The sequence below is a fragment of the Balaenoptera physalus genome (genome assembly GCF_965194825.1).
Source record: "Balaenoptera physalus genome assembly, chromosome: 14".
In the NCBI taxonomy this organism is placed as follows: domain Eukaryota; kingdom Metazoa; phylum Chordata; class Mammalia; order Artiodactyla; family Balaenopteridae; genus Balaenoptera; species Balaenoptera physalus.
Genome location: NC_138893.1, coordinates 36,685,755 through 36,709,990, shown reverse-complemented (window position 1 = coordinate 36,709,990; position 24,236 = coordinate 36,685,755). Strand labels below are relative to the sequence as shown.

At 47.4% G+C, this 24,236-nt stretch overlaps 1 protein-coding gene across 1 annotated transcript; it reads left to right on the top strand.

Moving 5' to 3' along the window:
* Positions 1–653: 653 nt before the first annotated feature.
* On the top strand, positions 654–21,111 carry LOC309642920 (pancreatic lipase-related protein 2-like; the record flags this gene model as incomplete). The annotated part of the gene is given in 14 exon segments (XM_082424983.1): positions 654–702; positions 3,168–3,382; positions 4,754–4,879; positions 6,676–6,690; positions 6,694–6,810; positions 7,529–7,640; positions 9,117–9,236; positions 10,449–10,568; positions 12,597–12,715; positions 13,158–13,287; positions 15,525–15,636; positions 16,524–16,691; positions 17,595–20,743; positions 21,088–21,111. Coding segments are annotated over 13 exon segments (1,497 nt in total). The 3' UTR covers positions 17,689–20,743; positions 21,088–21,111.
* Positions 21,112–24,236: the final 3,125 nt, after the last annotated feature.

Sequence of the window (24,236 nt, the reverse complement as noted above, 5' to 3'; positions counted from 1 at the left end):
TGCCAGTGTCTGCAGGGCAATGAGATGAGTTTGTGGTTCCTGTTTCCAAGAGGATTTGAGTGGGTGGCACTACAGCTTGGAGTTTCCCTGTTATCACTTGGGGAACACTATCTTTTGGCAACTGTACCTGCAAATTCAGATTAACAGAGCCCTTTGCCATCCCATAAAGTCAGTTTCCCTTTCTTCAAATCTCATAAACAGTCCTGCTCCCCATCTGAGCTGGCTTTATGTATTTATGATAACCTAGGTTCAAATCTGGCTTGTACAGAGCCCTATCTATCCCCCACCCCCATCCTTTTCTGAGGAATCCAAAGGATAAAGTCTGGTTATAAAAGGCCATGGCCAACTGCTGGGCTACGGGTGGAAGCTCTGGGGCCACACAGTAAGTCACAGCCCCACGCGGGCAGGGAGCCGGGTAGGGGTAGGGCTGCCAGGGGGACGTGGCCCGGAACAGGGGAGCACAGCAGTGGGAAGACCCTGAGTCCAGGGTCCGAGAGAGGCGCTGCCCAACTCCCTGTGTGCAGGGAGCCCTCAGCCTCAGGGTCCCCACCTCGAGGGAGGGCCCCGTGTGTGCTGAAGGCTGCCTGCCCTGTCCTCCAGCCTCGTGCCTGTGCATCTGGTGTCCGTGCGTGTCTCTGTCTTTATCCTCGAAGATGCTGCCCTCTTGGACCATCGGCCTTCTCCTGCTGGCCACAGTCAGAGGTGAGGATGCTGTCACCATCCCTTTGGTGACCGTGCCTGGGCTGGCCTTTGGGTGAGAAGGACGGAGGCATCATCTTCCTAATTAATAGCATTATCATTATTGCACGAAACAGCAATCGCTACCAGTCGGGGAGTGATGACTCTGGGGTAAAGGCAGGGCACCGTGCTCAACAAGGATGATCCCAGCATTGTCCAGCTTGGTTCCCGTCCTCCTGCAAAGGCTCCAGTGGCTGGAGCAGGCGGTGGAGGTGGCAGGCAGCTGGGCCAGGTGGAGAGTGGGACGTGCTTGTCAGGCCCCCAATACCCTCAGGCCCTGGGCATGGACAAGTGCACGTCTGCAGACTAAAATCTTGTGGACGTGTCCCCCTGTGAACTCCTGTCCTGCCCGGCCTCCTGCCCAGAGGATATGCAGACACCCACGTTCTACTTGTCCTGAAACCTCCCTTGTTACCAAAGCCCTCTTGAGCCTGAATCTGCTTATTCCCATCCCCCCACCTCCTCACAAGTGTACCTCGCAGGTGTACCTCACAGGTGCTCTCTTTCCCATGCTGCGGGGTCTTCTCACCTCCTCTCCCATCAGTCAGAACCCCTCACTGCCTGGCTCGGGCCCCCAAACCCTGCTGAGCACAGTCTCCCCAAGAGCAGGCACGGTCTCCTCCAGTCCCTGCGAGGGCTTTCTTCTGCATCCAGACGCTTCCCCCTTGTCTCCTCGGCTTGTCCCCAGCCCCCTCTTGCCTTTCTGGAATTCCATCCCGGCCTTGCAGCTAGACCCGGCCCCTCACAGGAGAGCCCAGGTGGGGTCTGGCTGCTCCACAGGCCTTTCCAACCCCTCTTGGTCTCCTTCGCTGATCTGCTGCTTCCTCCTGCCCCAGACATGGGCATTCCCAAAGGTCACTCCAGGTGCCCTCCTCATCCTTCTGTTCCTCAGGACTGCCCCCTTGTCCGGTCTCCACCAGCACAGCCCCAGTCCTCCCAAGCTCCAGGCAGCTCCACCAGGGCCTCCCACCCTGCCTCAGACTCACTTGTCCCACACCAGGCTTGGACACCACCCCCTAGCCCCATCTCCCCACCTCTTCCTTAACCTCCTCTGCCATCAGGTCAGAACGCCTCTCCGCTCTCCAGGCCCACAGCCCTGCCCCCAGGCTCCCCCGCCTCTGAGCCACTTACACTTGGCTCCCGCCCCACTCACCGGCTCAGCACCCCAGCACTTCCCCACTACCCACCTAACGCCCAGGCGTCTTAACCTGGCATCGAAGCCCCTGCGCTTACCATCTGAAGCCAAGGTTGCTTTAGCCTCCTGTGGCCTTTCCTGTGGGACTGTTCCCTCTTCCCAGAATGAACTCAACGCTGTCATTGTTTCTTCCCAGTTAGATTTCCTCTCTTTCAGGGCCGGGTTTCGATCTGATTTGTCTCTATGGCTCCCCAGTTCCTACTTTTATTCCCAGTTAAGCTTCTCAGGTTCAAATCGTGGCTCCACCACCAGCTGTGACCTTGGGTAGCTGACTTTTCGTCTCTGTGCCTTGGGCTCTTCTTCTGTCAAATAGAGGTAATATTCATTCCTTCCTCATGGGCTGTTTGGAGGCTAAACAGGCCAATACTGGTAAAACACTAGTGTGGTATCTGGCACATAGTAAACAACAAGTATTAACTATCACCAGTTCTTGAATGAATGACCAATATTTGGCTCCATCAGTTGAGGAAGCCTAAGAGGGAAAATCCATTGTAATCCTCTGGATTTGAAATTATGTCACCCCTGGTTATACTGGGGGTGACATAATTGTGAAAATATGTCATGGACTAGAGAAAGGACCCTCAGATTTAGATGGGGTTATTTAAGTCATCAATTGCATGTACTGAGCCCCTACTATACATAGTATGATGCAAAAATAAATTCTCCCTGTTCTTAAGACATTTACCTTTTCAAAGAACAACAGGGAAATCTGAAATGGCAGAGAATAATTTGGAAAAATCAAAGGTGCATAGAAGGATGACAGGAAGACATGTGGACTGGACAGATGCCCAGGAATGCCTACTGTGTGCACGGCCTGTGCTGGATGTAAGAGAGACCTCAAGACTCATCGAGTAGCATCTCTGTGCTACGACATTCGTAGACACTTGATAAATACCTGATGGTTGATGAGTGGGTGTAAAGGGCCATCTGGGAGTTTCCTGCAAGAGGTAGTTTTAAGGCTGAAGGTTCCCAGGAATTCTCAGTGATTCCCCAACTTGCCTGATGAAGAGGGGCACTTATTAAATATGCTGTTTCTCGGGCCCCACCCCAGACCCTCTGAATCAGAATCTCTGAGGGAGGGGCCTGGGAGTGTCTATATGCTCATTCACCCTCAGCCCCCAGGTGGTACTTATCACCACAGAAGTCTGAGGAACACTGACAGCAAAGATAAAGATGAGCATTGGCCTTCGCCAGCTCTGAGCTGTACCCTGAAGAGTCCTCCCGAGTAGCTGAGATGACATTGCTCCTTCTAAGAACCTCACAAGTGTCCTGTTTGTTCCTCTTCCTGCCCCAGGAAAGGAGATCTGCTATAAACCTTTTGGCTGCTTTTCCGATGAAAAACCATGGACCAGGATCCTTCAGCGGCCTTTAAAGTTATTTCCCTGGTCTCCCAAGGACATTGACGCCCACTTTCTTCTGTATACAAATGAGAATCCAAATAACTACCAAGTAAGAGGGGCATAGAATGACCGCATGGTGGGGGATTTGGGCGCCCACACTGGAGCCTTCACATGGTTGTCTGAGGAATAATTCACTGCCTTGGAACTTTTCTCATGATGCTCCCTCACCAGTGTTAGACTTAGAGCCATCTTAGCTCTCGTGATCATAAATCCCTTCGAGTATCTGATGAAATCTATGGACGCCCAACCCGGAAACTGACACATTAACACACTTGTGCACAGAACTGCAGGGCTTCCCGGGATTAGAACCCTGTTTGGGGAGGAAGGGGGTGTAAGCAGCTCTTATGGAGAAACCCAGACCTATGTATCCCTGAGAGGGTCTGTCTTCTTTCCGAACCAGGCAGTGGAGGGACCGTAGCCCCTCAGAGGGTAGGGATCGGGGGATGTAAATCCTTCCTCAGGAGCTAGAAGGGGAACAGGGGACATTTAACGACAAAGGAGAAATTTGGGGACCCTTGGAGCAATCTTCAGTTCCCAGAAGTCCTGCCAGGTGGAGGCCAGCAGGCTTCCTCCAGGTGCTCAGAAGTGAACAGGAAGAACTTGCTCAGAACTCAAGTAGCTCACAGCTCTGACCCCAAACCAAGTTTGAGAGAGCAGGGTGCCTGTCTATAGGTCCCCGAGGTCACCTACTGTGGGATTCTAGGTGACAAACTATACACCCAGAGTCCCCATTTAAAAAGATAATTTTTTTAAATAAAATATATTTTATGCAAAAAAAAAAAATCCTGAGAAGGGTCTCATAGACTTCCCCAGATGGCCAAAGAGGTCCTGGCACAGAAAAGCTGAGGAACCCCTGGGCCAGGAGCATCAGGCATGAGGGGAGATGCACCTCAGTGGAGCAGGAAGGGCTTTAAATGCATAAAATAAAAAACATTGGATTACAAAGGACACTAATTATATTGGAAAACAGTTATCAGTACATTTAAAAAGATAAATATGGGTTGTAGTAATATGTGTGCTGCTTTATTATCTCACTAAATAACAAGGCCTAGGGGTTGGTCTAATAACTTCTGTAATTTTAAATAGTAATGAGTACAAATGATATTTTTAAATATCTGTAACAACTGTAATATAAAATGAAAATATCTGCCACCTCTATTGGTGACAGAGTATTGCTAAGTCTACTATGTTTGTTGCTCAATTTCACAATTAACAAAAACGCTATATTTCAGTATAGAAAAATCACTAAACTTGGACGTTCTGAGTTCTGTCCTCCAACCCTAAGTCAGGAACTCCTGTTCTAGCCTCACCCAACGTCTCGGGAGTTGAATCTGTCACCTTGGTCTTACGGGAACGGGCTCTAATGGGTACGTGGCTTGGAAAGGCCAACATTCAAGTTCATCTTTTCTAATTTAACCAGAGGATCAATGTCACTGACCTAGCCACCATCGAGGCTTCCAACTTCCAACTGGACCGCAAGACACGTTTCATCATCCACGGCTTCCTAGACAAGGGGGAGGAGAACTGGATAATTGACCTGTGCAAGGTAGGCACTCACCCTCCTCACCTGGTGAGAGCAGCGCCCAGCACACGGAGTCAAACGCTGCATCCCCTGAAGCTGGGAAAGGATAACCTCCCAGGAGAGATGGGTCCATCCTAAAACCGCTGAGGAAAACTCGGGTTCTCATGGGCACCCAATGTCAAGGTCTCCCAACCCACGAACCTCTAGCCAAACATCTCCTTATGAGGCTGAAAAGATCCAGAGTCCAATCAGAAAGTCCCAGAGGTGGAGACAACAGCAAATTACCTGGCGTTTGTCTCTGATGGTTTATATAAAACCCTTGTATGACATAAAAAATACTTTACCCCCCGCAACACTACTCTCCAATAGCATTTTCTGTGACGATGGAAGTGTTCTATATCTGCACTACCCGAATCAGGAGCCACTGGCCACCTGTGCTTACTGAGCACTTGACTTGTGGCTAGCGTGACCAAAGAACTGAATTTAAAATTTTATTTCATTTTAATTAATTGTAAAGAGCCACATGTGGCTCGTGGCCACAGTATTGGACAGTGCAGCTCTATAGTGATCATGAATATTAGTAATGAATTATTACTCATACCATCCATTTCCTGAGCACTTACTGTGAGTCTGGCATTGCGCTAATCATTCCACAGTCCTTGTCCCGTTTAACCCTCTCAGCCACGCTGTGAGGCAGGCACAGTATGGTTCTCATTTTATAGATGAAGAAATTAAGGCAAAGAAAAGTTCAGTACTCGCCCAAAGTTGAATCCAGAGGTGGAATGCGAAATGAGGTCTTCTGTCCACAAGACACCACAATCCCGTGTGTCTACAGCTTTAGCCTGTAGGAGGTGCCCATGGCACGGCTCTTAGAGGCTTAAGCTGCACTGGGATAAGACCTTGAGCAGCTTCTGCCCGAGCGCTCTTTGTTCCTCTTGGTCTGGGGTTTCCCACGTGCCTCCTGAGTTCCAGAGGGAGGCTATGCGGACCTGGAAATTGGAGAGCCGAGGGTATGTGGTCCACCATGATGCCTTGACCCCCAGCCAACCACTCCCAACTTCAAAATGCAGTCCAGGACCTCCCCAAATGAACAAAGGATATAGTGTAGCCCTTTCTGATCTTTCTTCCCCCCACCCCCCCCAAGGGACCAGTATCTGTGCTCGGGTCACACTGCATGATACAAAAGATGCATGTATCCGGGAGAGTTGTCTCCTACCTCGGTCTAAATTTCATCTTATTAAACTTGTCCCTCAATACTTTATATCTCCCATCAAAGCATTTTGGGGAACATAAAAGCAGCCTCTCTGTGGCTTCAACTATCTCGTATAAGGGTCTGCAAACTTTCCTGTAGAAGAGCAGGTGATAAATATTGTAGCATTTGTGGGTCATATGGTTTCAGCTCATATGGATTCTGTTGTAGCTATGAGGCAGAGATGAACAATATGTAAACAAATGGGTGTGGCCGCTTGCAATAAAACTTCATAAAAGCAGTTAGCAAACTACTACCCGAGTGGATTTGGCACTCAGGTAGTATTTTGCTAACCCCTGACCTCGTAAGTTATCTTTCTGACCTGGTTGTGTCAATGACCATCTGTAAAACCTCAGACAAGTCAGTCTGTTCCGGGCCTCAGTTTCCACATCTGCTAAGTGGGAGTAACTATACCCAGTTCACAGCACTGTGGTGCGGATCAGGACGAGTGTGAGGAATATTAAAGCTCTGACACAAGCTAGAGGCTTGAAGGTTGTAAATTCCTATCTCTGGAGTGTGCCACCCCTGGCTGTTAATAAACTGGTTTCTCCCTCATGTTTGTCTTTCCCAGAAAATGATTAAAGTGTAGAAGGTGAACTGCGTGTGTGTTGACTGGAAGCGCGGGGCCCGGACGAGATACACCCAAGCCGTCCACAACACGTGGGTCGTGGGAGCCGAGATCGCTTTCTTAATACAAGGGCTTTCGGTAAACCCCTGCCTGGGCCACATCCTGTGGGTCGGGGGCAGGGAGAGGGGCAGGCCAGCACCCCGTGGCACCCAGGGGCAGCCTGGGGACCCATGGGTAGAGGCAGAGCCTGAAAGCCGGGAGCCCAAGAAGGGCCTTTGCTACATGAAGCTGCAAACTTCCTCCCTCTGGGGATGTCCTGAAGATCCCTAGCTGTGGGGCCTGAGGCAGACTAACCTCTTCAAGCCTCAGTTTCCCCTTTTGAAATAAGCCTTCCTTGCAGGCTGTTCTGGGAATTGTAGAGCAGGCTGGGCTGCCCTGAAGTTCTCAGCCCAGATGAGTCTTGGCTCTCAGGGAAGGTCGAGTCTGGAGAACCCCAGAGCCGGGCCCATCACCACGTTCTGGACTGGCCCAGCCCCTGCCGGGGACGAGGGGAGGGAGGTCCGCGGTGGGCTGCGTGTCGGACCCGGCAGAGCACTGCCAGTCCCGGCCAAGGCGGCCTGCAGATGACTCGCTGGCCGCTGGTCAGCACCCTTACTTACCCTGCGCGCCAGCCGGACCCCAGGACCTGCAGACTGTGGCCAGCTGGGGGCCGGGTCGCGCTGTCCTAGGCGGCGGCCTGGAGCCGGGGATCGTTCCTCCCGAGTTTCCAGCCTGGGTCCTGCCCCGCTCCCCGCTCCCCGAGGGCCGGCGCGTCCCCACCCGGTGCTCTGGGACCTGACGCTCTTTCCCTCCGCAGACCCAGCTGGGCTATGACCCCGAGAACGTGCACCTCATCGGCCACAGCCTGGGCGCGCACACGGCCGCTGAGGCGGGCAGGAGGCTGGGGGGCCGCGTGGGCAGGATCACAGGTAGGGGCGCCGGGCCGGGGCTGGGGGCGGACGCCGGCCCAGCCAGGGGAGCAGGCGGTGGAAGGCGAGACCCGCGCACTTCCCAGGGCCAAGGGCGCCCCTTCTGGTCCTCCTGGAACTGGTTTTAGGTGGTGCAGGGGACTTAAAAAATAATTGTTCGTATATTTTCATGTGTACTAGAAAATACACGATTGTAAGCAAAAATACATTGATAAAAAAAGAAAAATATAACTAACACATTAAACTCATGACTTCAGGGTTATTATTGCTAGAGTATGGCAAAGCTCTTTAAAAAGTGAGCTGATTTTTGAAAAAAATCAATTCATCAGTTCCACAAATATTTACTGAATGTCTTCGCTGTGCCAGGACAGGCAGAAAATGAAAGTGACTAGCTGAGACCTGCCGTAGGAGGTGCTCAGTAAAGAATGAGTGGAGGAAGGAAGGGAGGAAGGAAACACTAGGCAGAATGAACACACAGACATAGACAGAGACAACCATCTGGTGTGCCACATCAGTATGTAACAGGCAAACTGTTCAAGTCAACGTTTAATGAATGCGTCTGTTGCTCTGGGCACCAGGCTAGGCTTCGGGTGAAGGATAAAGGGTCAATAGTTCATGTTTACCCAGAATTTTTCAGTTTGCAATGTCCTTTCTCTTAGATCTTTTCATGGGATTTTCACAGTAACCCTGCCAGGGGAGTTACTGTTGCTATTCCTACTTTCCAAGTTCAAGGAGGACAGGCACGTGGCCTTGAGCAGAGCCAGCACTAGATGTAGGTCACCGAGTCCTGACTGCCCTGCTCCTTCCACTTTCTGCTTCTCTTTGAAGCCGAACTGGGCAGGGCCCCCGCCTCAGGAAATCCACAGTCTAGTGCAGGAGGCAGACGACTAAGTAGGCAAATAAAAGCCAAAGCAGAATTAACTAATGCAAAAGAATCCTATGCAATGAGGAGGGAATGAGCCAAGAAAGGAGAGGCTACATTTTCCATGAAGAGGTGGTATTTGAGGGGGTCTTGGAGGGGAGAGAGTCACATTAGGGGAGAATGTGGGGAAGTGAGTGGCAGGCTGGAGGCCATGACCGAAGACGCGGGGGAATGGACCGTGCAGGGCTCGGAGACTGTGGAGGGGCTGGGCCAGGCCCGGGAGCTCAGTCTTGGAGGGCAGCGGCCAAACAGAACGTGTGTGAGGGAAAAAAGGAAAAGGGAGACGAGGGGAGCAAGGGCACTATCCCGACCTCCCGTGACGCCAGGCAGTGGGGATTTCTGGATGTTCTATGACAGGCAACGACCCCACTGGCAGCCTTTCTGTCCCAGCCTGTCTCCCAAGCAGACCAGGAGCTACAGACTCAATTCTCCAAACGATGACTGCTGGGGCGTGGGGTCCTTTGCCCGGGAATCCCCATGGATTTTGTGTGCACAGGGTTTAGATCCTGGGTGGTCTTAGAGTGCAGCCTCCCTGCCCACCTCCCCCTTCTTAGGGCTGGACCCGGCACAGCCAGGCTTCCAGGGCACGCCAGAGGAGGTTCGGCTGGACCCGTCCGATGCCATGTTTGTGGATGTGATTCACACGGATTCTGCTCCCATGATACCTTTCCTGGGTAAGCGCCTCACCCCACCTCTCAGGAGCCAGGCTGTAACTGATGAGAGCAGTGCAGGCATGTGCCCCCTGCCACCCTCCCCCACGTGCACACACATACCACAGGGCGGCATTCAAAATGGTTAACCAACCCGTCAAAATGGGTGTTTGGGCACCAACCGGTCAAAATGGGTGTCAGCCACAAACAAACAGCCAGTTCAGTGCCAGTGATATCAGCCTGAGGCCCCAGGTAGGACAGAAGACTTCTATAACCTATGGAAGGCTCACTCAGTCTCCAAACTCTGCATCCTTCCCTCGTCTGTCAATATCCAGAGTGGTATTTATTATTGATGTTTGACCTGTACCTGCAAAATGCAAAGGTAATCTTTGCATTTTTTTTTCTTCTTTTGTCAAAGCTTTGCTTACAGTTTGTTTTGTTGGAGATTAAATATAGCCCTTAATTTAATTCTTCTAAAATTAACATTCTTTTTTCAATATTTTCTTGTATAACCACTCATGAAATGTGCCAATAAAGGGTATGTTTTTGATGATCCTATCACTTACGGAATGTTTACCACGTGCTGCACTGAACATTTCGTATACATTTGCTCATTAATCGTTGTTAACAACCCTGAAAAGTGGGTATTGTTATGACCACTTCATAGCTGAGGAAACTGAGGCTCGACAAGGTCAAGTAATTGCCCAAGATCACAGATATGTAAGAAGAACCAGGATGTGATCACAGGTCTGTGTGCTTCAAAATCCAAACCACCTAGCCATTATGCTGTGGTTCTCAATATAACAACAAAGTTTATGGGGTCTCAGTGTAACACTATAATGTAGAAACCAAAACTGTAAAGTGAATAAAGTAATAAAAAGTGCACCAGCCCTGCCATGTGTCTTCTGGTGCATAATGGTATCAGGACACTGATGATGGTATCGTTGTTATTCAGGGCCTCCCCAAGACAGACAGATAGACACACATACATGTGTGCCCGCTCACCCAGAGCCTACCTCCCCCCTCATCTCACGTCCTCTGCTCTCTCCTCCTTTCTTGTCTCGCCAAGTGCTCATCTGAGAACTTTCGCAGAGCCAGAGACAGGGTGGCTACACTGTGGGGAGAAGTTGCCAGGAAGGCTCTTGCTCCCATTGGAAGGAGCTGAACGCTCTTTGTGGCCACCACCTGACCCTGGGACCACTTCCCTCCCGCTCACTTCTGCTGCCAATGTTTCAGGTTTTGGAATGAGCCAAAAGGTGGGCCACCTGGATTTCTACCCAAATGGAGGAAAGGAAATGCCTGGATGTCAGAAAAGTGCCCTGTCAACCATCATTGATATAAATGCAATATGGGAAGGTATGTAAACGAGAGAAGCAAGACAGCAGCTGCTCCACTTGGGGAGAAGGCAGGTGGTGTGGTCTGTGCCGGGCATTTTCACAGCAGTGGCACGAGGTAGTTACTCTGGTTAGCCCCATTTTACAGACGAGGAAATGGGGTCAGAAAGGTGATAAAACTTGCCCAAGGCCACCTTATGTTTAAGCCCAATTTCTGTCTGCAAAGCCCGAACCCATGCCCAGCCTGCGCCTTCTCCCCCTTATCAGGATGCTGGGACGTGGGCTGCACTGGCACATCAGTTAGGCCCCAGCTTTGCCTTTGGCCCCCGTCCTTCCTTCAGTGCAGGCTCCTTGAAGATCTGCAGAGCATAAGCAAAGATTTGGAGGGCTTTGACTTTCTTGCCATGTGCTACTGTCAGGTGTTAGGGATGGAAAGGGACTGAGCTGGTAAGGAGACGATGGGGGGAAGGGGGAGGACGGACGTGCCCTGGGGGTTTGAGGGGCACGTGCATGGAGGCGGAGGCCTGGGGGTCTGGGGGACGAGCCTTGTACGTGTCTCCATTTATCTGAGAGAGCAGGCTCAGTACCCCTAATATTAGGTGACCTGAAGTACCATCTCCATTAGCCATCCCTTGTTCTGGCCTGGGGCTATTCCTGTCGCCCCTCCCCTGAGAACGGGCTTCACTCTCCTCCTTAAAAGTGGAGGCTTTGAGTCTGTGATCGTCTCATTTTAGTCTTTATTTTTTCTGAGTGGGGAGTTCCCCGAGACCAGGGGCTGTGGCCTGGGCCACCCGGACTCCTCAGGACCGTGCGCAGGGCCTGGCGCAAAGCAAGCTCTGTGTCCAGCTTGTTACCTTGAGCTGAGCGGCCTTCCGTGGCATTTTAATCTTGCATGTGCTTCATGTGAAAAAGCAGAGTCGATAAAACAATAGCCAACATCCACCGACAGTCGGTGGAGCTTTTCACCTCCTCTCTGCTCAGCACCAGGTAACCCGAGGGAGGGCTCCTTGGCTGATCTGCTTTCTGAAAGAACACCAGAGTCACAATGAGGGCTGCCTCCTCTCAGATGGGACGAGCAGGGCACACATAATAGGAAGGAGCCCAGGTTTAATTAGAGAGGTGACCGGTCGCTGGAACGTGCTTCTGTTGTGTGTGTGCCGAGTCACCCTGGCTGCTGAGGAACAATTACATCCGCTTGCTTCCCTAACATGGAATCCCTGGGCAGCAATTTTGGATGAAAGAGACAGTTAAGTTCGAAACAGGTCCTATTGTCTGGTAATGAGTGTTGGTGTGGGGCGCGCGGGACTAGGGGGCTGTGGAGAGCTAATCCCCCAAGCACAAAGGGCAACGTTCCTTTCCCCACGGGTGGCGGATGAAGCCCAGCAGAACCCCCAGCAGTGGTCCCCAGGTATGCCAGGGTCACTGCGGATCACTCCATGGGAAGTTTGTACCTAGTAGCTGGAGACAGGAAAAATCAATTTTCCAAACAAGAGGACTTTGGTTTAAAGAGAAAGACGGTAAATAAAATTCAGTGAAAGAGTAGCCAGAGGCCATGGTGACCTTGCTCTCCATTGCTTTTACCTCATGCCTGGAGGAGTAAGACGGAAGAATTTCTCAGCCTGAGAAAAGCTTGGTTCACGCGAAAGGTGAAGTATGATATATCTCTAACCAACGCCCCCCACTCCCCCAAGCCTTCGTTATTCATTTACGTTACATGCCTGGCCCCCGAGGATTAGACAGAGGTGCTTGTTAGACCTTCTCACTCCCTAACACTTGCCTAGCCCCGAGGGGGACCACCCCAGAAAATGGACAGTGCCGGGGAGAGGAAAGCGACTCCAGCCAACCACCACTACTAAACAAGCCCCCAACTTTTCTACTTGCCCCAAAGTATGTCAAGGTCAATGACAGAAATTTTGAATTGTGACCAAGGTGTTCAGGAGCACCAACACCCACCTGTGAAATGCGGAGGTGATTCCTCTCTGGGACAAAATGGTTCGGGCTTCAAAAGTTTAATGCCTCTTGTGAGCGCCCTTGGCCTTTGCCTTCTCAGGAACCCGAGACTTTGTGGCTTGCAATCACCTAAGAAGCTACAAGTATTACTCAAGCAGTATCCTCAGCCCCGATGGCTTCCTAGGCTACCCTTGTGCATCCTACAATGAGTTTCAGGAGGTAGGTCACAACAGGGGCCCAGGGAAGTTGGTGGTGATGGTGGTTTTGTCCCTTTGGCTTGGAACAGAGCAGAGATGTAACTCCACGGCTAATGAAAGGAGGCGCTAGAAATGCTGAGGCTCACAGAGCCTTCGTCCCAGGAATAGGATGGGCAGGAGGGGGACAGCACAGACTTGAACTGTGCTGGGCCTTCCCTAGATCCCCAACTTTTCATTCTGGAAAATTCCCAATGTGTGCAAGGATGCACGGGTAGATGGAAGCATGCATGCCTGGATCAGTGGATGGGGAGAAGGGGTCGAATGGATACATGGATGGAAGGAAGACTAGGTAGATGAGAAGATGGATGAGGGATGGATGGATGGATGGATAGATAGGAGGATGGAAAGGAAAATGGGTGAGTCAAAGGCCTACGACTCACAGACAGACTGTTTTCTTTCACTAGGGCGGCTGTTTCCCTTGTCCTGCTGAAGGATGCCCCAAAATGGGGCACTATGCTGACCAATTTCAGGGGAAAACCAGGGCTGTGGGACAAACCTTTTTCCTGAACACAGGAAGCAGTGGTAACTTTACTCGTAAGTTTCCATTTTACTCATTTAAAAATTCTTGCAAATAATTTTAGAGTATCAGCCTTATTAGGACCCTTGGTAGCAATTGACAGAAACTCAACTCCAACCAGTTTAAGCTATAATGGAAAGACAGTAGAATGGCATTTGTCTTGGATCTCAAGTTCACCCTTTAACCAAAAATCCTGATCAATGGAATAAAGTACAGTGATTGGCCCAGGCTGGGTCACATGTCCACCCACCCCAGGGGCAGGAAGGATGGATCCATTAACAGAAGAGGGCAAGGTGGGGCAAAGCCACTGTAAGTCAAGAAGTCTCCTAGCTAAATACCTCCCCTACCAGTCCCCCTGCACACACACAAGCACGCTGCATTTCTGTTGTTGTTTTGCCCAGCTTCTCATTAAAAAAGTACAAGATAGTGAAATGATCAAGATTCTTTTGTTATAAATAATATCACATGGTAGCCAAATAGAAGAGCAATTAGTTTTCAAGGGATTTTTACATTAAAAAAAAAAAATTATATAGCACTTCACAAAACTCTTTTCATATACAGTATTTCACATAATCGTCACAATATTTATCATGAAAGATCATGGTTTGGCACTCTCTATAAAGTCTTATATGTATATTCCTTTAACCCAGTCATTCCACTTCTCAGAGCGTACCTTAGGAAAATTACTTGCATGAGAAAGTGCTCAAGGGTGTTCACTGCAACACTGTTTTTAATACCAGAAGATTGGAGAGAGAAACCTGGATACCCACCAAGTGGTAAACCACCAAATACTGTACAGAACCGCTAAAAAGAAGGAGATAGCTCTATATGCTGAGGAGAGATCTCTAAGGCATATTTAGTGAAAAGGCAAGTGACAAAACAGCCTGCAACATGTCATGTATCAGTCAGGGTCCCAACAGGAGACAGAACTCATCCAAGTGGCTCAAATGGAGAGATTTTACTGAAGGGCCTCCAGTTAGAGGTGTGGGCAGGGTTAAAGGAACAAGCAAAATTTTCATGTTAAATTTTTACTTACCTATATTCATATTTTCCAAAATTTTATAATAAAATATTTTTCTTTGTAACAAGAAAAAAAAAAAAAAAAAAAAGCAAGGGATGCTGAGGCCCCCAGAATCTGGTGACTGTGCAGCTCTCAGAATGCAGGGAAGGAGGGTGTTTCTGCCAGACTCATGGTTCTGGATCAAGGGGGGAGCCAGGGAGATGACACCTGCACCTCTCTCCTCCTGCCTTCTGACCTCCTGCATACACCTCTTATTAGCTAAACCCGGCTAAAAGCCAGCAGCAAGGATCCTGGGGTGGGAGGCAAACATTCTGGAACACAGGGCAGGAAAGAGAAAGGGAATCATTCTGGGGTGGGGATGGGTGGAGAGAATAGAGAATAGCAGCACATACTATTTAAAGAAGGGAAAAGAAGCCTATATTCTTTTATATACATATATGTGTGAGAGAAAGAGAAAGCTCTAGATCAGCATATCTCAACCTCACACTACTGACATTTGGGGCTGGATAATTCGTTGTAGGCGTCTGTCCTGTGCATTGCAGTTTGTTTAACAGATCCTTGGTCTCTACCCACTAGATGCCAGTAGCTCTCCACACCCACCCCACCTCACCCCCAGTGTGACAACCAAAGAAGCCTCCAGACATTGCCAAATGTCCCCAGGGAGGCAAAATCTCCCCCTGATTGGGAACCACTGGATTTGATTAAGTATAGAGACCAAAGTGGTGACATCAGGGAAGGACCTGGGATACAGGGCAGGTAGATGGGGTGCTGATGAAGGTTGTTTCTTTTTATAATTTACCTGGGTTGTTTTTCTATTGAGAATATGTCCGTTGCATGTGAAAATAGCAATAAACTAAAAGAGCAGTAGGTGATTTATCCAAACATTAGAGCCACAAGCATCTCCCTCTCCCTGTGGCCTTTCTGGGGATGGCCAGTGATGTGTACCCAGGGTACACAGGTGCAGTAACCGGCTGCCCTGCATCCATCAGGGCACACACATTGCTGTATCAACAAGAGATTGCGCTGAAGTGTAAGATTTACTTCCTCTTGAGTCCCTCACCCCCACCTAGAATCTGAATCCCGGGACCCCAAACCTCACTTAAGGAAATCATTACTCACATTCACCCTTACCTCTCATCCACGGGGGACTTAGAGCTTGGAACAAGACTGCGTCCACGGGGTCATTCTTTTCAACAGGAGGAGTTAATCGAATGATTGTATTTCTTTCAACAGGTTGGAGATATAGGGTATCTGTCACACTGGCTGGAAAAAAGAAAGTGAGTGGGCACATCAAGATTGCTTTGTATGGAAGTAATGGAAACTCAAAACAATATGAAATTTTCAAGTAAGTTTGATAGTAAAGTGAAGTGACCATACTTTCCATAATAGATTCTTCATACAAGATTGGGTATAAACTGCTTTATAAATCTAGCCCTCTATTATACAGAACCATTGAATCCTGGAATGTCAAAGCTGGAAGGAAGGCTTAGCATCTGGTTCAATCACCCCATTTTACACACGAGAGGAGTGAGGCCCAGAGGAGGAACTGGCTATTGAAAATGAGACAAATGCTAACTCCTTTTGGATTGTCAGTCGTTGCTTCCTGACTTAGGTTTTATGAATATCAAATTCTCCTTAGGCCAGGCACGTTTGTATGGCAACTCCCTTCCCGGCAACACACACACACAGGAAGCCTGAGGCCAGCTTCTCGTTGCTGTGGTAGCCTCAGCACCTTCTTTTGTTGGACATATGAGGTACTTGGCAAATGTGTGTTGGATGAATGCATAACCGTGCTGTAAAAATAGATTCTGTTTTTTTGCACGAACTTTTACATAATAATTTTCGTGTTAAGTTAAAGTTCTTTGACAACTTCCTGTGCTACATATGAGGGACTAACAAATGACCTCGGCTGACCCACAGGCATCTTTGAACATAAGACGTTGCATTGATATAGTCCTGCAGTGAACTAATAGGGTTAATATGCCACCCCAAATATTTAACTTCCCTCTAGGGACAAACTAAGACAGTGGAAATCTAGAGTCCAGTGTTTTTTAAAGGTCTGTTCTTCACAAATACATTTGTGTTTTAGTAGCCCCTGGATGTGCATGAAGTCATACAACCTATTTGCAGAAAACCAGAAACAGCAGCCATTGTTTGAAGAGAAACTAAATTGCCGTCATCCTGTGTATTTATATATCCGGCTGATACAACATTTTCTGCCTATGTTTTCAGAGGATCCCTCCTACCAGATGCACGTCATATGCATGACACTGATGTGGACCTCAATGTAGGAGAAGTCCAGAAGGTCAAGTTCCTCTGGAACAACAATGTGATAAGTCTCTTCCAGGCCAAACTGGGGGCTTCCCGAATTACAGTGCAAAGTGGTGAAGACAGGGCTGAGTGAGTATCTTTTATTCCATCTAAGTTTTATTTTCCATATGTAGCTATCAATCTATTCACCAATCCATCCATGCATCCAGTCACCCACCTACCCAGCTACATATTCATCGACTCATCCATTCATCCAGCCCTTTCTGCTCACCCACTTACCTATCCACTTATCCATCCAGCCATCTCTCCAGACCTGTCTCCTCACCCTTCTGGCTGTTCAGCCATCCATCCATTCATCTACCCAACTATTCATCTCAACTCTCCATCTATCCATCCAATTTACTTTGAAAAATCAATCATTTTCCTTAAGCCAAATTCAACTTGACAGGAGCAAGGCCTCAGTGGTAAGGCATAGATTCAAGAAACAGGCAAAGATGAAACTCTTTTACCTTAAGCAATAAGGAAGACACGTGCAGTACTTGTAGGAAATCTCTGAGTTAATTTCAGCTGGGGTGCAGGTATTAATGTAAATTGTTTTGTTTGGAGACTATGGCATGTGTTGGGATCTAGCTTACAGGGCCAAGCTCTTCTCATTCGGAGGGAACAGAGTCTTACTTGGTAGGAGTTGGGAGAGTACCTAATTGTGTTTAAAATATGGAAACTCCTAACTGTGTTTAAAATATGGTCCACCTTAAAAGAAGATCACCATTGCTAGGCCCCAAACCCCCTAGACCTTGAAAATCTTTGGTCTGACCACTGATTCACTCTCAGCTCGTTAAAAGCCCAAGGACGGGAGGAGGTTCTCTGAGTGGATTTGCTGGGTGAGAGTCACTTGGACTCTGCCTGGTGTAGCAGAAAGCTTTTCAGTCAGAGAGGTCCGAATCCCAGCGAGTTGGCCAAAAGCTGTTTACTCATCTGAGGTCACACTTCCACAGCAAACTAGCCTCATGCTGGAAATGTTTTCTTCCACAGGTATAATTTTTGCAGCAGCGACGTGGTGCAAGAAGACGTTTTACAAACTCTGTACCCTTGTTTAAAATGTGGTGGCCTCAGAAGACCTAAATAGACATTTCTCCAAAGAAGATATACAGCTTGCCAACAAACACATTAAAGACTGCTCAACATCATTAATCATTAGAGAAACGCAAATCAAAACTACAGTGAGATATCATCTCACACTGGTCAGAATGGCCATAATCAAAAAATCTACAAACAATAAATGGGAATGTAAATTGATACAGCCACTATGGAGAACAGTATGGAGGGTCCTTAAAAAAACTAAAAATAGAACTACCATATGACCCAGCAATCCCACTACTGGGCATATACCCTGAGAAAACCATAATTCAAAAAGAGTCATGTACCAAAATGTTCATTGCAGCTCTATTTACGATAGCCAGGATATGGAAGCAACCTAAGTGTCCATCAACAGATGAATGGATAAAGAAGATGTGGCACATATATACAATGCAGTATTACTCAGCCATAAAAAGGAACGAAACTGAGTTATTTGTAGTGAGGTGGATGGACCTAGAGAGTGTCATACAGAGTGAAGTAAGTCAGAAAGAGAAAAACAAATACCATATGCTAACACATATATATGGAATCTAAAAAAAAAAAAAAAAAAGAATATGGTCAGAAGAACCTAGGGCCAAGACGGGAATAAAGATGTAGACCTACTAGAGAATGGACTTGAGGATACGGGGAGGGGGAAGGGTAAGCTGGGACAAAGTGAGAGAGTGGCATGGACATGTATACACTACCAAACATAAAATAGATAGCTAGTGGGAAGCAGCTGCATAGCACAGGGAGATCAGCTTGGTGCTTTGTGACCACCTAGAGGGGTGGAATAGGGAGGGTGGGAGGGAGGGAGATGCAAGAGGGAAGAGATATGGGGACATATGTATATGTATAGCTGATTCACTTTGTTATAGAGCAGAAACTGACACACCATTGTAAAGCAATTATACTCTAATAAAGATGTTAAAAAATAAAAAAAGTAAAGGAGAAATGATAAATAAAAATGTGGTGGCCTCTTTATCTTTCTGATAATAAAATTTTTAATGGCCTTGTTTTGATGTTGAAGTATTAGTTTGATCTTGAGGTGTTAGTATGACATTCTCTATGTTCTGGGGTCACATTTCAGAAAAGATTTGGGGGGCTGGAGCCAACTTGGCCACAGGTAATGCCTAAAACATCCCACCGGTCCACCTCTGCCACCATCTCTCTCTTTCAGGGCACTTGGTGTGGCCTGTCCTAATGTATTTTATATCCTTAGACAGTGAAATCCTGTCCTATTTGAAAAGGTTGCTTTCACACGTTGCCCACTCAGCTTTCAGCATCCTGGGGGAGAGAGCAGACCCCATGTGAGAGCAGCCTGTGGCATGAGTGACAAGCTCTAAGCATTATTTAGGTGAAACCTGCCTGCGTCATGGAGGAAGAAGGGCTCTAAAAGAAGGTACTACATGCACACGGCACAAAATGCAAACAATGCAGAAGAGCACTGATACACAGGGTACTTTCCTTCCAGCCTTGCCCTCGGGCCTCTCAGTTCCTCTCCCCAGAGACCACTTGAGTTTTTTCCAGAAACATTCTATGTATAAATATTCATGTACCCTATCTCACACACCCCAGCCCCACCCCACCTTTTTTTTTTTCCTCAAATAAATGGAAGCATACAATACGCACCTTTCTCACCTTGCTTTTTTCACTAACAGTAAGTTTGATATTATTCTCTAATGGTCCAGAAAGGGCTTCTTCATTCTTTGTGTGGCTTCACAGATTCCACTGAGGGATGTGATGTGGTATGTTTGTCCCTGCTGATGGACATATAAAATTTTCCTATTATGAATATTCATGCAACTACTATCCTTTTATGATATTCGAACATGATACAAATTTGTCTAAGAAATGTTTAGGATGTTTATTTTGATCAGTATTGCCAAATTACAGTCCAATTTACACTCCAACCAACAACACGGTAGGTTGAACTGTAAATTCAAATTGCCGCTCTTGGGGGCCAAAAAATTCAAATATTGACGATTTCATATGGTTTGTTCTAACATGAGAGTGTTTTGCACCCTCACCAATGTGGTAAATTGTCAAACTTTTTGTCAATTAGGCGCTAAAAGTGCTTTTCCCTATGTTGTAATTTGTGTTTGTTTTGTTATGAATGAGAGTGAACATCTTTTCAGTGTTTAATGGCCTTTTGTATTTCTTTTTCTGTGAATTGTCCAAATTGTGTGTCAATTTTAGGCATCTTTTTGATATAATTTTTACTTTAAAGAGATGTATAATATTAAGAAAATTGCAATGTTCTGTCGTATGCAGATATTTTCCCCAACTTATCCCTCTCCCTGGGAGAAAACCAGAAAGCCAGTGGGAGGGCCTGGAGCAGGGCCTACACGCGCCGACCTGGGCCCCAGCTCGTACAAAGATTCTGCAGATGCTGTAACCCCAGGGGCTGCCCGGAGGGCTCCACCCACCTTACCTCCCACCTGGTCAGCGCCAGGTTTCGGCTTTCCTTCCTGAGCTGGATAGGACCTCAGCCTGCGGGGTCTTCTTTCAAGGCCAATGAGCGGGTAGGAGTCTGTGCTGAGCTCTTGGGGGGCTCGGTGCCGCAGCAGGCAGAGCTGCTGGGGCCTGTGCAGTGTGGCCCTTCCAGGCTGGCCTCCTGCCCACTCACGGCCTCCCAATAGCTCCCAGCTGACCTGCTCACTCATTCCTGGGGCCCCAGTGAGTAAACAGGCTGGTGGGAGGAAGAGGGAGGCACTTTCAGGGCCTAGGATGGCAGTGGAGGGCACACCTGTTGGGCAGAGTGGGAGTATCCATCCACTGCCTGATTCAGAGAATCCAGAAATGGCTTCATTGAGCAATTCCGTGAATGGCGTCGTGGCCACAGGAGCTGGGGCTTGAGGAGAACAGCAAGTGATTCAGCCCCTGAGTTTCCGAGAATGAGGCCAGAACGAGCCCACCCTTCCCTTTACAGGAATGCCTCGAATTCACAGCAGAACCAAAGTGCCTGAGCTCAATACTTTGGGGTTTTTCTTTCATTCTTCTTTTTGCTTTATGTTTTCTAAATTTTTTTTCTTGAACAGCATGTAAAATCTCGACCTGGTGCAGTGAAACAGGTCCTTGTCTGAGACCTTCTAGACTTCCTAGATCTCAGTAAAACTAATATAAGTTATAGAACAGAGGTTCTCGGCCTTAGCTACATATTAGCATCAACTGGGGAGATTTAAAAGAAAACCCCATGTCCAGGCCACACCCTAGACCAACTGGAATTTCTGAGTTGGGGCCCAGCACCAGTACTTTGTAAAACTCCTCGGAGACGTGCACCCAAGGTCGAGAACTGCCCTGTGTGTTTCCTTCTAAGAGTTTGTAACGACACTTTCTAATCTTTCCTCTTGCTAATTCTCTGAGTGTGATACAGAACTTAAATGCCCAGCTCTGCAGGAAGGGGGAGCTGGCCTTGGGTCCCAGCTGTCTCTTTCCCTGTACTACGTGGGCTGGCTTCTCAACCTCAACACACCTGGGGATAACAGTAGCCCTCCCTCACAGGGTGGCTGTGATGATTAAATAAGATAAAGCATGCATAGCACTTAGTACAGTGCCGGGCACATGATAAATAGCCAATAAATGAAGCAGGAGGGGCAGGCAGGCCTGAGCTATTCTTTAAGAGCAACAGAGACACCAAGGACAGGACTGAAGACAAGAACAGCTTCTGAGAAGGTATTTGAAGTGGACCCAACACAGGATTTGTATTCAGAATGCATAAAGAAAAGGACAGCCACATAGAAAAGTGGACAAAATGATATGAGCAGGCAACACACAAAGAGACACCTGAACCGTCAATGTTTGAGATTCATCTCACTGGTAACTGAGGGAATACAAATGAAATTCCGATTACCCAAAATACCACTTCATCAATGACAGAGGATGAGCGAGGGTCCACATATATCACCATGAATAGATCTCCCAAATGTCCTGTTGAACAGAAAAGCAAGTGTCAGGAAGACGCCCCTTAGATAGAGAGGTTACCATGTAAGTACATTTCTGTTCACAAAGTACTACTACTCACTGCAGATGCGGTACAAAATACCAAAAGAAGGACGTTTAAAATCCTCTATCGGTGGTGTTATATTTATTTTCCATTACAAAAGGATTTGAAGCAAATATGACAAAATGTTCATCTTTGCTAATTCCAGGTGGTGGTTACAATGGTGTTGGCCAATGTTATTTCTTGGTAGTTTAGATCTTTTATCCAAATTTAGGAGAAAAAGGAGAGAGGGCGGTGGTTTACAATACTTTGGAGTTCAGGACCTGTGGCTAGTAGGAGGGGTCACTGGTGAAAGGTTTCTAAGACCCCAAGATCGTCCCCATCTGTATTTGAATTCAAATCCTGATTTATCTGCCATCGTTCCCAAGACACACAGCAAGAGCCTCTCTCCTCTTACTCATGGGGACTTGTGTCTGTCACATCAAAACTCCCCATCTTCAGTCTCGGACAGTCTTGCCACTTGTCCTCAGTGTCTTGCTGTCATCCCTGTGCCAGTGGCACTACTGATAAGGACCAAACCCAGGACCTGGCAGCACCTTGCTGGAGCGAGCCGAGACCACCCTTACGTAAACAGCCTTATTTCTTAGCATTTACCCACCCAGGCACAAACCTTGTAATTCCACAGAGATCTTACTGAACCAAGATGTTAACAGCAACAAAGATGCAATACAAAGCTCTTCGTTAAGAATGCAGCATCTTCACCCCGTCTTCTCAGACTCCGTAGGGGAAAAACACATGCGAATACTTTACAAAGCTATTTCATAAAATGTTATGTTAAATGAAAAACAAATTACTTTTTCTTTTACTAGCTTTTAATGCTAATAGTGCCGTTTATTCCTGACCTTCAGAAATATGAGATATTTTAAATGACAACTTAAAAAGAGTTCTTGTTTGAAAACGCAAGCTACTTTAGACTGCATATTATTACTTATAAGTATAGCGTGTGCCAGCATCACTCGTTTCAGCATCCCATTTGTACCTAACTGATATATATTTCAGATGACATTTATTGTTCTCCTGCTTGTGTGTCAAATTCCTTAATGATGACTCTGACAAAGTTGTAAGCTCGGTATATATAATTTACATTTGCTACCATATAATCGGTGTTATCTATTAGAATGCTATTTGTGACAAATCATGTTCCAAATAAAAATTGAATTGATTTTTCTGTTACTTTAATATTGTGCCGCTCACAGCGAGCCTTTGATTGAATCTTAAACACTTTAATGCTCTGTTTTTGTTTGAGGCAGATCAGAAATGGAGTCTGCATGATTCACAAATCTAAAACGATTTGTAAAACAACAAAATCAAATTTCAAAAAGCATCTTTATTTTCAAGCCAAGGGAATAAATTTGGTAAAGCTATCATTACAGGGTACACAGCCTAACGACAAAAGCCTCGCATGCACAGTTAATTTCTATGCATCCATTTTCATCTAAATTAGATTTTAACTTTAATGCAGGGTATGAAAAGCCTCTACAGGCCTTTGTTTCTACCTTTTCTCTCAAGCAATTGCAGGCTTTCTCCCGGCTAATCAGAGCTTCATATCACCCTGGTCACTCTCCCTCTTGGCAGTGGGTTTGAGCTACATTCTCAGTTTTCTGGGATGCATGGGGGTTCTGTTCCCCAGATCCTCCCAAGGGGTCTCTCTCTCAAGAGGGCACTTGCTTGACCCAGACTGCTTACAAAATAAATCACTGGGGCTTCCCTGGTGGCGCAGTGGTTGAGAATCCGCCTGCCAATGCAGGGGACACAGGTTCAAGCCCTGGTCTGGGAAGATCCCACGTGCCGCGGAGCAACTAGGCCCGTGAGCCACAACTACTGAGCCTGCGTGTCTGGAGCCTGTGCTCCACAACAAGAGAGGCCACTTTAGTGAGAGGCCCACGCACCGCGATGAAGAGTGGCCCCCGCTTGCCGCAACTAGAGAAAGCCCTCGCACAGAAACGAAGACCCAACACAGCCAAAAAATAAATTAATTAATTAATAAAAAAAAGAATCGGGGTGTATTGTAGCATCAGCCACATCCTGGAAAGTTTTAAAAATAAATAAATAAATCACTTACAACTAGATCCTGGCTAGCATCAACCCCTTGGGTTAAGTTCTGGTTTAGAGCAAGGGTCAGTGACTTGGGCCCATGGGCCACCTGGATTTGTACAGACCTCCAGCTAAGAATGGTTTTTACATTTAAATTTTTTTAAATTCAAACAAATAATCTTTCGTGATACATGAAAATGATATGAAATTAAAATTTCGGTGTCTATAAAGTTTTATTGGAATGCAGCCACACATTCATTTATATATTGTCTATCGCTGCTTTCCTGCTAAAACTGCAGAATTGAGTAGTTACAACAGAGACCATATGGCCTAAAATATTGACTATCTGGGCCTTTACAGTAAAAGCGTTCAGCCCCCGGCTTAGAAGGAAGGGTTTTAGTGATTTATGTCCCGTTAAAAGGGTGAGCACCTTCAGGGTAAGAGGCTGAGGTAGCACTCAGACAAAATGCTGCGTTCATGACAATAAGCCTCACAGAAAGCTTTTTCAGACACTGGCTAAG